Raw genomic sequence first — 12914 nt, forward strand, 5'->3', positions numbered from 1 at the left:
TTCCTCCTTTTTTTTCAAAACCTCCCCCATCTCCATTTTCTGTTGTCTTTCTTCTTCTTCTTCTTCGTTCTGCTTCTCTTGTTCTTCTTGCTTATTCTTGTAATGTCATATCTTGATTCGAACTAATGGGGCTTATCTTCTACTAACACATATGTAAAGCATTCGTCCTGTGCAGTAGTAGGTACTTAATCCTTCTTCATCTTCTCCACAGTTGTATTTTTGTTACAGGTAACTAGTGTCAATCTTTTTAGGCTTAATTCTGAGAAATTCATATCACAGAGTTACACGTACCGTGAATTTCTAGCATCCTTGTATAAAAGCATTCTCAACCAGCTAGGTTTGAGCATTGATGTCTCGCCTTCTATCTACACTCTCCTTGTATTGGCCACTAGAGGAGCCGCAACCTTGCCGTCGTTTAGATTCAAGATTGATGAACGAAGAAAAGAGAAGAGGGAGAGAGAAGTTTAAAGAACATAAGAGAAGAGGGAGAAGAGATGTAATACAAGAACAGAAAGAATCAAACATGTATAAATTGCATTAGATTCAACAGCAATAGTTGTACAAAACAATTAGTCATGGTGATAATCATACACGGAAAAGTCATCATATAGAAGATGTCCGTCCTTATAGTGAAGGAGGTAATAACAATCGTCGCAGAAGTAACACGGGTTCTCCTGAGCCCACTTGTCATCTACAGTTACCTTTGTTGCTCGAAATATTTTACAAGCGTAACATTTTTGTATAACTGGCTTCACTTGAAATAAGAGTATTGGATAAGCTGCCCTGTTTTGTATATCTTGGGGATGAATCAATCTCATGTCACGAATTACAAATGTATGTCTGCAGTCTCCCTGTTCCAAGTCATTCCCCAAAATCAAGTTATGCAGCCAAATCACAAGAACAGCACAACCATCGACATGTACAGAGACCAAACATGAAAAACTACGACGCTGTCCAACCAAAATCTATGATTTGTTATATTTTTTTTTTTATATAATAAGACAGTTGAAAACAATCATGGTTTGAAGGTACAATTCCCAATATGCGTGTCCATTTTATCTTTTGCTCAAATCAGACAGTTAAAAAGTAAAAATGCTTGTCTCTGCATCGTTGAACCCAAAATTGTCCAGACAGTTAAAGGTGCTGATGAATTTCGTATCTTACCACAAGGATGAGAAAATAGATCCTATAAGATAACTGACTCCAGTTTTAAATAATACTAAACATGCATATGGACTTCATAAAGATTCTCAACATATAAAATATGTAGGTAAACCACAAAACATTTCCCTTATAAAGCACGAACAGATGGTAACAGAGATCTGTACCTGGTGACAATACAGATATCCAGCACCAAGTCGGAACTTCAAGTCAGAGAATTTAGTCTTGTCCATGTCAACAGCTCTGAAACTAGGTAATTGTGACCCCGTTACATCTCCTACGACTGCCTTCTGCTTCTTTTTCAATTCTCCAGCTACAACGCTTTCCCATTTTTTTACAGCATCGCCCTTAGAATCTTTAAGCCAATCGAATATAGGTTTGCTATAATCTACTGCGGAGGGATCCCTCAAATCATTGCAAAATGTATCCTACATAGGATAGCAATATACTAGAGTTTAGAGAAAATACTATCTTCATCATGAAAATAACGAGTTAATACATAGATTTCTTACTTCTACAAGGAAGTATCCTGAAGGATCATGCTGACCAGCCTTTTGCATCACATGGTCTGTCAGGCAGTCGATCTTATCCCTCAGTTCGGTCAAGGTTTGTTGTCCAAGGACCAACAACTCTTGGTTCTGCAAACAATCTTACTATGTCAGAAACAACAGAACTTGAGGCAAGAATCATGAGAATAAGCAAAAAGAGTACTGCATAACAAGAGTACGAAGGAAGGAAACCTAACTATTTTTTCTTCAGCTACAGTCTACCATTTCCCTAAACAATACTAAAAGAAACCAGATGGACATATGTACATAAAAATCACAAGTCTATTGCATAATTTTTGGTCTTGCTCCACTCTCAGTGGACTACCAATTTGTTGAAGGTGACTCGGCCACAAGGGACTAAAAACCCAAGTCTACGAACGTAGCGAACTCAAAGAAATTCTGAAATAAAAGGGGCAGATCCAGTTGTTCTCTAGGCTTAATTCCGAGAACTTCCCATCAGAGTTACACGTACCATGAGTTTCTTACATTTTTGTATAAAGCATACTCAGCCAGCTAGGTTTAAGCATGGATACCTCTGTCTTTGGAGTTTCTGGTCAATGTTTGTATCTTATGTAAGGTGTGCCTTGCAAAAATGAAGAATTGCAATTGCACACATCTCAATCATAAAGACATGTCAGATATTTTAACCCTACAAATCAGAAGCCCAATAAAAATTCTAGCTTTATACCTTGACTGGTAGGAACTATACAATTGAAAAACAACGGAACAAACATCTATTCAATTTGACATCAGCAAGAAAACACATTGAAGATGCTATACCTTCAACCTTTTTTGCACACTTTGGTAAACCTCAATGGAAAGAGCAACGTCTGGATATTGCACAGGTACATATTCCTGAAGGCTGGATGACTTCACCTGATTTGCATAGGAGGGAAAAATTTGACAAAATCAACAATCTGAGAGGTCAAAGTCGGCAAATCAAATATGACTGCATGCAAACATGTATTTCAGAGTCAAATGCAATCAATCGGCTTAAATGGCATTGGTTTCAGCAATCAGATCTGAACAACATGAAAGTTACGACTTATTCTAGGTGCAACCAGCATTTGCCTCTAACGGACAACATTGGGTTTGAGATCTGACTCGAGACATTCCTAAACCAGTATTGAGGAAACAGTGGGAACAATTTGTTCAAAACGCAGTATAACAAAATAACAGAATAGCCATAAAACAAGTCCTGGTAATTTCTCATCAATCAGATAGGAGTGAAGGACATTCATTAATATGAATCTCTGTTCATTTTCATCTGAGAGTTATATCAAACAGTCAATTTTACTAGTAGGTATGGCTTGTCACTCGATCACCACATATCAAAAGTCAAGTTCAATTGCATCACAAACCACTTACTAACAAAGATTCAGTAACAATTTTGTTTGAAAAACCTCCTACAGTAACATGGCAGTGAAGAAAGTTGATGATCCACCATAAAACCAATTGGCAATATGGGGAGTAGCCCAACTTACTTATAAGCCCATGCAAGGTCCCTCATTCTACCAATGTGGTATTCATTCTTAACACACCCCCTCACGTCTGGCGAATTTTCAAGTCTAACCCGTAGACAACACATCGGAGTGACGTGGAGTGCATGTGGTCGTTTGACACGTACAACATGCTCTCATATCATGAAAAAAGTTGAGGTTCCACCATAAACCAACTGCAAATATGGAGAGTAACCCAACTTACTTATAAGCCCATGCAAGGTCCCTCCTATCAATGTGGGATTCACTCCCAACGAGTAGCTAAAAGCTTAAGAGTCAAGATGACTTCGATAGAACTTGAAGCATTAGTTAGTGGATTTCCAATACAATCTAAAAGACATAATTAGCAATAAACATTCACAATAGGCAACTCTTAAGCAAACCTTCACTGATGAACTTGCAGATCTGAGGGGTTTCATCCTATCAATTGTCCTTGAGGATGCAATGGAAGGTTCAGTCATCTTCGAACTACGGCTGGATCACCATAAGAGAAAAACATTTAGTTCAAAATGGAGAGACAAATCATTGAGTAAGTTACACAGTCATTAAACTAACTTGAAAGAATGCAGAGTCACAGCCGCTTTGTCTTCCTCTTGCTTTTCTTTTATTCTTTTAACACGCTCCACCCTTGCAATATAATTCTCCTGGAATATGGAAGCAGTTAAGTTGGTACTACGATAACAAATACATATACATATATACACACACACACACACATAAAGGGCCAGTATATATAAGCAAGGACAATGAAGACTGTAATGCAACTGACTTCTACATTGTAAGATCCTTTATACCCAACGTCACCAGGGTACTTATAAATAATTTCTCATTTCACACTCATTCTCTTATAAACTTCCTTTTGGCAGCATATTATCCTTAAAACTAGATAGTTCTTTCCGTTCAAATTTTACTATCTCTTATGCCCTATTTTCCAACAGCACTGGCCTAGGCTTTCAAAATTACGGAAGATGTAAACTCTAGTATAACTAAATACCATACTACACATTAACAGCACCCAAGAAGAAGTGAAAATATCTTACATTAAGAGCATGCGCATTTGCCTTTGTTCTTTTTCTCTTGCTTAATGTCTTTGTACAAGCTTTATCATTTGATGTCTCAGAATCACTTACTCTCCTGAAATTGGTGCATATAAAAATTCAATAATGAATAAAAAATAATACAGAAATTCCACAAACAAATAAATTACTAGAAAAAACTACAGGATATTTGTCCAAAGTAGATATGAAGAGTATAACAAAACATATCAAGGAATCAGATAATGCCGGGCTTATATCAACAAGTATACTCAGTACCGAGTTCCAATCACCAAAATAGAGGTAATTTGCAGTGCAAGAAAAAGTCCAGGCGGTCAAGACAAAAGAACAAATGCATAGATAAGAAATCAAATACATAAGAATCAAGGAACTACATGATCTTGCTCCATAATGCAATGTGTGTCTCAAATGCTACGATGACAAGGCAATGACAACAAAACCACTCACACAATTCCAAAGTATATTTGTTCACTCATGTATAGATATGACTGACCTGGAAAGCTCTTCTGGAATAGGTGAAAGATTTGAGGTACCTTCATCGTCCTACAAACAAACCCATCATAAAACCGTAACTTGTTAAGACACGCATCATAACTGTTAATGAAATCCATAAAATTATTCTCACCCTAACTTTCTCATTTTACCCTCTTTCTCTTAAAAAATTCCCTTAGGTGGTATATTAGCCTTCAAACTAGATACTTCTTCTCATTCGACTACCTCTTGCACCCAATTTTCAACATTAGTGGCCTAGAATCTCAAAATTAAGGGAGCTATAGACTTTAGTATAATTAGATACTATACCAAGTAAACAACTTGGATGAACACATTGCCAGCATACAATAAGAAGTGAAAGATATCTTACCTCAAGAGCGTGATTATATTCGTTTGTTCGCTTTCTCCTGCTTCGTTTCGTTTTACAATCTTTATCATTTGAAGTCTCAGAATCATTTGCACTCCTAAATTTGGTGTATAAAATTCAAATAAATGAATAACAATGAAATTCACTGAGCGGATCAACTATTACAAGAAAATAGAGGATATTTGTCAAAAGTAGACAATAAGACTATACCAAGACATGTGAAAGAGGGAGATAAATACTGGGCTTAAATAAAAAAGTATTTCCATAATCTGGTTATAATCATCGAGAGAGAAGTAAAACGTTGAAGTGCAAGAAAAATTCAAGACAGTCAAGAAAAAGGGACAAATACATAGATAAGTTAATCAAATACATATGAATCAAGGAACTACATGATCTTGCTACATATGCAAATGGGTATGAGGTACTGCGATGACCGCACAATGACACTAAAACCATCCACACAATTCCAAGGTAAATGTCTTCATGTATAACTATGACTGACCTTTCATTGGAGGGCTCTTCTGAAATAGGCGAGAGAATGGGAGCACCTTCATCATCCTACAATCAAACATATATAAAACCATAATATTAAGATAAACACAATGTACGAGTTATCAAAGCTCCTTCAAATCACAAACAAAGAACTATGTACAAGTTGGAGAGTATAAGTGCACCTTAAATGCTTCCGTGATAGCCATATCGACTAACTCTTCCTCGGTCAAGATTTTAAGCTCATCCACCCTACACCACAAACAATGCCACTCAGAATCCAAACCCACCAAGCTAGAATCCAAATTGAAAAGAAAAACCCAAAACATGGACAGCAAAAGCAAAAATGCTTACGAAATATCTTCGTCACAGACTTGGGATGAATTTGAAGACACTTCTACCTCTAAATCCTGCAAAATGAACAGAACACAACTCTAAGTAAACAAACCCATCAACAAAAAGCAATGTGATACAAATTATAAACAATTCATCCACCAATGGCACCTGAAGTTCTTGAAGAATAGAAGACAGGAACAGAGGGACGCTGGTGAGGGGACCCACAACATTGGGAACGTAGATGGGCCCACCTCTGGGAACCGAGAGCTCCTCCTCCTCCTCCTCTTCCTTATCACCACCATTATTGTTGGCGCCGCCGCTGCCATTATCCGTCATCATCTATCCGCCGCTGGCGTAAAGCTTCAAACTATAATCGCAAGCGGGGTGCAGAAACGATAAATTTTCGGTATTTCGAATAAATTGAATGGAAGGAAATTGGGAGAGCAGCGTATGAAGGAAAAAATGGTTTCAAGTAGAGGAAAAACAGTGTGAAATAGACATAGCTGCGAGGAGAAGGAAGTCTAGGGTTTGTGTGAGAGTAAGAAGGTGTATAGTTGGAGACGGTAGGGCGTGTCTTTGTGCCTGGTTGCCCAAAGGAAGCACTTCGTCAGTTCGTTGGCAATTGATGTTGTGGACTTACTGCTGCAGATGATACCGACGCAGGATGTCGTAGACTCGTAGTCTGTCATTAGCATCTATTTCCTTGGCCCCCCGCCACTCAACAAGGGAAAATAGAGGAAAAACAGGTCAATTTCTTCCTCCTTTTTTTTTTTTTTCTTTTTTAGTCCTTTTATAAAAAATCATTATTATAAAAAAAAGTAACGACAGCAATTTATATTAAATAAAAAATAATGTTAGGTAGATTAAATTTTTAAATCGAAATTTGTAAACCAAATAATGTAGTTGTTTCTAATTGGATTATTACACGTTGATTAACGTGTTTTATTTCCTAATGATCATATATAATTAATGTAAATATACGTATTTAATACAATCAGCATATTGTGAACGCTAGGTCATTTTCGACCCCTATAGGCCCAAAGGAACACACGCCCAAAAGAAGACAAGAAAAGGAAGACCAAAGCCCAACAGAATTAGGAAGGATGATTACAAGCACTATAGACAATCGCTCGACGATCTGGGTTGCCTGCCAGCAATGAAGCCGAGCCTTTTTCCCATAAAGTGATTTATGACCACCAGTAGCAAGTTGGTGTACGAACGACTTTATAGCACGAAATCCCAGGGACACATGGACATCCTACTCGGATGTGGATTCCCACCAACCTAGGGTCGAGGAAGGCGCTTGGGGTGTGTTGTCCTAAGAAAACATGGAAGTGGACCAAAACGCATATCACTTTGATGCCACATGTCGACTAAAAAACAAAAGGGTAGCTAGCAAGTCAAATTTACGTATTCGGTGTATTAAATGCAAAGGCAGTGGAAGACTTGAGCCTGAAGATTTGGGGCTCATGGAATGCCTATATAAGGAGGATGAGCACTTCTTAGAATAGGGTCGAACAAATTGTGAGAGAAAATAAATTGTATTGAGCCGAGCGCTATTTGTAACATTCTATTCAATATATATGAGAGACTCATTAGAAGATGTCTAATTTTGAGAGGTGAACAACGTAAATGTTATTGCTCAATTCTTATCATTCTAACCCCTTACCCACCAAGTGCAGACTACACGACCATACTGGTCTTTGTTAGCCTCATCGGATTAACATATATGAGCATCGAAATGAAGATTGTATAAAATACATATAAGTACTATAGTCAAATCCTTAATTTTATATTCATTATTAAAACTTATTAAATATTAAAAAGGTATAAGTGCTATTTCATACACTCTAGTTGACAGGGAGTGTTCTCTTGGGCTATCTCCAATTTAAAGGGTTAAAGTTAAACGTTAGGGTAATGCTAGGAGACTAAATTTACAAACTAAATGATGTGTTGCCAATAGAAATAAGCATGCTTATCAATGTTTAAGTAATTAACAAATCAACTTCCATGTTCTTTAGTTTTCAAAACTTTGTCTCTAAATTTAGTCTCCCTAGCATTATCTTAAAAGTTATAACTTATAACATCATATTTGACTAAAAATGTGGTGCTGCAAATTATGATATTTATAATATTTACAATGCATCAAGACATCCAATTGTAGTGAAAAATTAAACGAATACAGTTTTGTTTCGAAAAAATACTAATATAACTACCATTTAATCTAGGGAACTTTAACGAAAAGCTTCCAGTATTGTTCACTTCAACTAAAAACCACATTTTTATCCTAAAAAGTCAGTCATGGTACTATTCACTTTACCCTTTATTTTGTCCTTATAGTTAAAACTCAAAGTTTTCAAGTCATTTTCATTAGTTTTCTTTTTAATCTAATGGTCAAATAATTTCAGATTTGAGTGATTCTAGTAGAGATGATATTTGAGAGAAGACATAAAGCTCTGGTTTGGTACTGAGGTGATTGAGAGTTTTTTTGTGTTTGGTAAACATTTAACTTCAGCTTTTTTTTTTCATAGTTTTGGATGAAAAAAAGCCAAAAGCCAGAAGCTGCAAAACCTAGTTTTGAAAAACTCGCTTTTAATCAAGTTCCTCAGTAACTCCGAATCCACCTCATGAAAGAACCAAGCATACAGGTACAAAATCCCAATTTTGTTAATCAAAAGTCCCACATCCAACCCTTCAATAGTCTCTCGAATGTGACTGACGTCGTCGTTAAGGTCGCCGGTGAAGTCGACCATAATGGTCTTGATTTGGGTTTTGTTGTACTTGGCCATGACAGCGTCCGAGACGTCCTTGAGTTTGTTCGGATTCCTACCTACCAAGATCAGATTGAGCCTCTTCCGAGCCAATTGGAAGGCGAAAGCCTTGCCAATGCCATCGATGGGTCCGGTGACGAGTGCCCAAGATCCGTACTTTTTGAGATTCTTGGCAGGTCTGAGGAAATTGACGTAGACCCATTGGAGGAAAGAGAGAGAGAGAGAGAGTTTGAGGAGAGAGAAAGAGCCGAGAGTGAAGAGCACATGAACCTAGAAAGGCTGAACCTTGAGGTGCTCGAGTAAACAGGAACCCATTTTTGGATCTGAATTCTTGAATTATGAGATTTGGGTTTTTGGAATTAGAGTGGGGAAGAGAGGAGGGAGTGGCGTGAGGAAGAAGGGCATAGCAGGGAGTGAATGGTGGGATTAAATTTATAAAAGCTTCTGAAATTGGTAGAGAAGAAATGTTGGATGAAGTAGATGAGCGGATAACCATCCCAATGTATAGTTTACCAAACACTATAATACTTTTTTTTTTCTTTTTTCAAAAGCATTTTATAAAAAAAGTTTACCAAACACTCTGTTACTTTATTTCACAACTGCTTATTCTTACAGCATAGCCGAAATAGTTTTTTTTTCTTCAAAGCACTGCAATACCAAACCAACCCATAAAACATGAAGGGTTAAATCGTTGATATACGATGTGGAGTAAGCCTTCACAAGTCATTTTGCTCTTTTTTTATGCAACCATGAAGCCCAACTTTTTATTTGGTTGTTCATGTTTTTTACCTTCTCAAGTTATTAAATTAAGTCCTCGAAGAAGGATGCTGCTTGAAATAGTTGATGCAACCCAAACAGAATAAAAAAAAACCTTCATCTTAATCCCTCTTCAATTGGTTGTCGGTAAGTAAAAAGGTTAACATAACAGCTTCCCTTAATCAATCAAACTCAGGTTCACCACATTGCGGTATGATAAACAGCAAAATGAAGCTAGTTGGAGTTTGAAGTGGCCAAACGAATACGGAATACGCGATGTTGATTATGTGTAGAGTGTGGGGTGTATGTAGAAAGTGTGAGCATAATATGAGAAAATATTTAGAGTGTATTAAGATAGTTAATTAAAAAACAAATAGACGTGAGGTGTATTCAATGTATAAGTTTGTTCAACAATATGTGGGACCTAAATAAAACAACTCTATACATATGCATGGAGGTTTAAAACTCCCCCATCTTCTAAATTATTGTGATAGTTTCGAACTCTTCCTCTCTCTCCCTAATCATAGAAAAATTAAAACACAAAAACCCTATCTATATATGCTTAACAAGAGAGGAGTAGCATCCGGACTACTTAATTAACAATATAACATGACAGACGGCCACCGGAAGCAAGTGGTTCCTATTAATAACGGGACTCGTATTGACAGCAACGACATCGTCATTGAGATACTGTCAAGGCTACCATGGAACTCTTTACGACGATGTCGTTGTGTATGCAAGTCATGGCGTACTTTAATCTCTGATCCTGATTTTATCAGAATCCATGCAGTCAGAGGACTCAACAACGACTTGAAGCTCCTAAGGTTTGATATGTGGGGTAATCCCATGTCCATAGACTACGAATCATTTTCGTCGTTATTGGCACAGGCATGGAAATATTAGTGGTGAAGTTGTTCCACGCTGCAGACATAACAAATTACGAAGACGATTTTGCAGGTAGGTTATTGGTTCTTGCAAATCCCCATCTGTCTAGAGCGCCTTTGCAGTGTGAGTCTTTCGTTTCCTCTTTGTTTAATTATAAAAGAATGTAATTTTTCTTTTGAAACATCATATTAATTGTTGGGTGTGCAAGGTTGAACGGTTGAAATTACCTAATTAGTGAATGCAGATGTCCCAGAAATATTTTCAAGAGTTTGTATTTGTGAGGTACGCTTAATTTAAGGAGTTTAAGAAACCTAATTAAAATATAAACCTCAGAAAATAATTATCACAAATGAAACTTGCATTTGTGCAACATTTGACCAAGTAAACATTATATGCTGTTGTTATCACTAGCTTCTTGTTGGGATACAGCATCTTCCAATGCATATTATTCGCTTTCTATTTCTGCTTTTTTCTTTCCCTGGAGCGTTATAGACAAACCAAGAACGATCAAGAAAGCTCCTAAACCACTGAAAATGTTCGAAAGTTTTAATTATATTAAATTGATCCTGCAATAAATGAATTCATTGGGAGCTTTAATGAAAAGTTATTAAGATTAAAACAAAAATACTTAATAGAAAATTATTAATATTAAGGGAAACAAAAAGGCGATGACATTCTTATAAGATTAATGCTAAGAAGATTAAATTTTTTAAATCAAATTTGCAAACCAATGATGTGATTGTTGGTGATTGGATTACTACTTAAGTATTGATTAACGTGCTTATTTCCTATTGGTGATGCATCATTTGATTTCCAAATTTGATGTAAACATTTGGTAATTCTAGCATTACACTTCTTGCAAATAAGTTAGTTTAGTGGTATTATAGTAAATAATTATAGTAAATAAGTTGAAGTTCAAAATCAAAAAAAAAAAAGAGGCAGACAGTGGTATTTTCATAAATAAATTGAAGTTTAGAAGGCGGTCACATTTTCTTAAGTTGAACTTTGGTGCCGACTGTTGATATACATTTGTGTCTTTATTTTTAATAAATTTCCATTAAGTGTTTTTTGTCATAAAAAAAGGTTTGTGCGACTCTTTTCATTAGTTTTGTAAAGATTCTAAATGCATGAAGCGAAATGCCAAAAATACACAGATACTAAATGCAGGGGCTGAGTATCCATTAAATTGACCATCATGCCTCAATGTTAGTTTAACAATCTAAACAAGGGAACAAAAAATACCTTCCCAAATATATATCTCTCCTAAAACGAGTAGTCCTATAGAACAGCTGCAACAATTGTAGACAGTAGTCGAAATGCTGTCATGAAAACTGGCCCTCTCGTTCTTACTAGCACAGTTTGCACATAAATTACAAGTCCCAAAGTCACAACTCCCTACAAAACAATTTCACCTCATCAAATTTTCCATGACCTGTGCAAGAAAAACATTACACATTTAAAATTTTTACACTGTACACAGGAGCAAGAAGTGTAATGTTCCATGACAACTTCCAAGAGGATGCTTTGTGATCAAGAATCGCTGCCATGATTCCCGTGAGTAAATTCCCCGATAAGCATGCGAATAATGTAAGAGCGATCGGTGCTGGATACATTTCAACTGTTACGGTCTGCATAAATCATATTGCATAATATGAGTATTAATTGTAATAATTTCCATGCAACAAAACGTTGTTCATATAAGATGCAGGTTTTTCTGGCACCTGTGAGATGTAGAATGTTAACAATGCAAAATTTGATACAAGAAGGACAAGAAAGCCCCTTAACCAGTTTCTGTCCGTGGATGATTTTGAGGTAGCTGCAGTTTGATGGAGCCTTCGGTGTGCATTAAAATCACAGCAATGCGCTTGTATAGGATCATTAGCGTTGCGCTAGGAAACCCGACAAGGGTCCCCCCAGTCTTTTCTTGCATACCAAGCTTCATCATATCGAATTTCCTTAGTACATCATAATGTAAATCCGTAAAACCCCAATGCAGTAGTCAAATATATGACTTCTATATTATTAAATGGATTTCCTTCACCTGCAGAAAACTACTATGATGAAGTAATACATGGAATAAGGTTGGTCATGGCAGTTGCAAAAGCCAGTGAAGTGTATTCAAGTCCCAAGTCATTCAATGTTCTTCCTAACAGTCCTCTAACATGAACACGAAAATTTAGAGGATTAATCGAAATTAGATTACTTGTTCCGAGACTAGCAAGTCTCTCACCCAAGGAAGCTCAAGAAGAAGACATTTCGCAAGACTGGAACACCGATTTTGTTCTCGTTTTTTTTTTCTGCCAAGAGATAGGTTAATTAGAGGACGTATGGTTTTGGCTTTTCAATTTTTCTCTCCCACTTAATGCTTCGATGATCCAAACGAGTCCTAATTTATTAACCAAATAATCACATTAATCAAATGATATTTAAGGTCGTATTCGTTTTAATTTAATATTTGTTCATCAATACATAAAATATTCGAACTTAAGATACCTTTTAATATCGAAAAATAAAATACAATTGATATATTCTTTGTAAAATGTTTCTAGCTCGAA

The 12914-nt window shown here is 36.4% G+C and overlaps 1 protein-coding gene and 1 pseudogene across 1 annotated transcript; both read right to left on the reverse strand.

Annotated features, from left to right (window-relative positions):
* Window positions 1-510: 510 nt before the first annotated feature.
* Window positions 511-6678, reverse strand: LOC103955513 (snRNA-activating protein complex subunit). The gene is made up of 13 exons (XM_009367406.3): window positions 6116-6678; window positions 5966-6021; window positions 5797-5863; window positions 5625-5680; window positions 5126-5219; window positions 4757-4806; window positions 4249-4342; window positions 3764-3852; window positions 3592-3682; window positions 2490-2585; window positions 1674-1799; window positions 1329-1589; window positions 511-851 (listed from the first exon to the last, which is right to left on the reverse strand). The coding sequence occupies exons 1-13, from the start codon at window positions 6284-6286 to the stop codon at window positions 570-572; spliced, it is 1533 nt and encodes a 510-aa protein (XP_009365681.1). The 5' UTR covers window positions 6287-6678; the 3' UTR covers window positions 511-569.
* LOC103963032 lies at window positions 6287-9033 on the reverse strand (annotated as a pseudogene).
* Between the last annotated feature and the right edge of the window lie 3881 nt (window positions 9034-12914).

Source organism: the organism of the source record quoted next, unplaced genomic scaffold (genome assembly GCF_019419815.1).
Source record: "Pyrus x bretschneideri cultivar Hongxiangsu unplaced genomic scaffold, Pyrus_bretschneideri_v1 Contig93, whole genome shotgun sequence".
Taxonomy (NCBI): domain Eukaryota; kingdom Viridiplantae; phylum Streptophyta; class Magnoliopsida; order Rosales; family Rosaceae; genus Pyrus; species Pyrus x bretschneideri.

Coding starts and splice junctions, on each gene's coding strand:
- LOC103955513 (XM_009367406.3), bottom strand. CDS start 6,286: ATGATGACGGATAATGGCAGCGGCGGCGCCAACAATAATGGTGGTGAT. Junction 5,681..5,796: donor CTATCACGGAAGCATTTAAG/GTGCACTTATAC, acceptor GTTTGATTGTAG/GATGATGAAGGTGCTCCCAT. Junction 4,807..5,125: donor AATATAATCACGCTCTTGAG/GTAAGATATCTT, acceptor GTTTGTTTGTAG/GACGATGAAGGTACCTCAAA.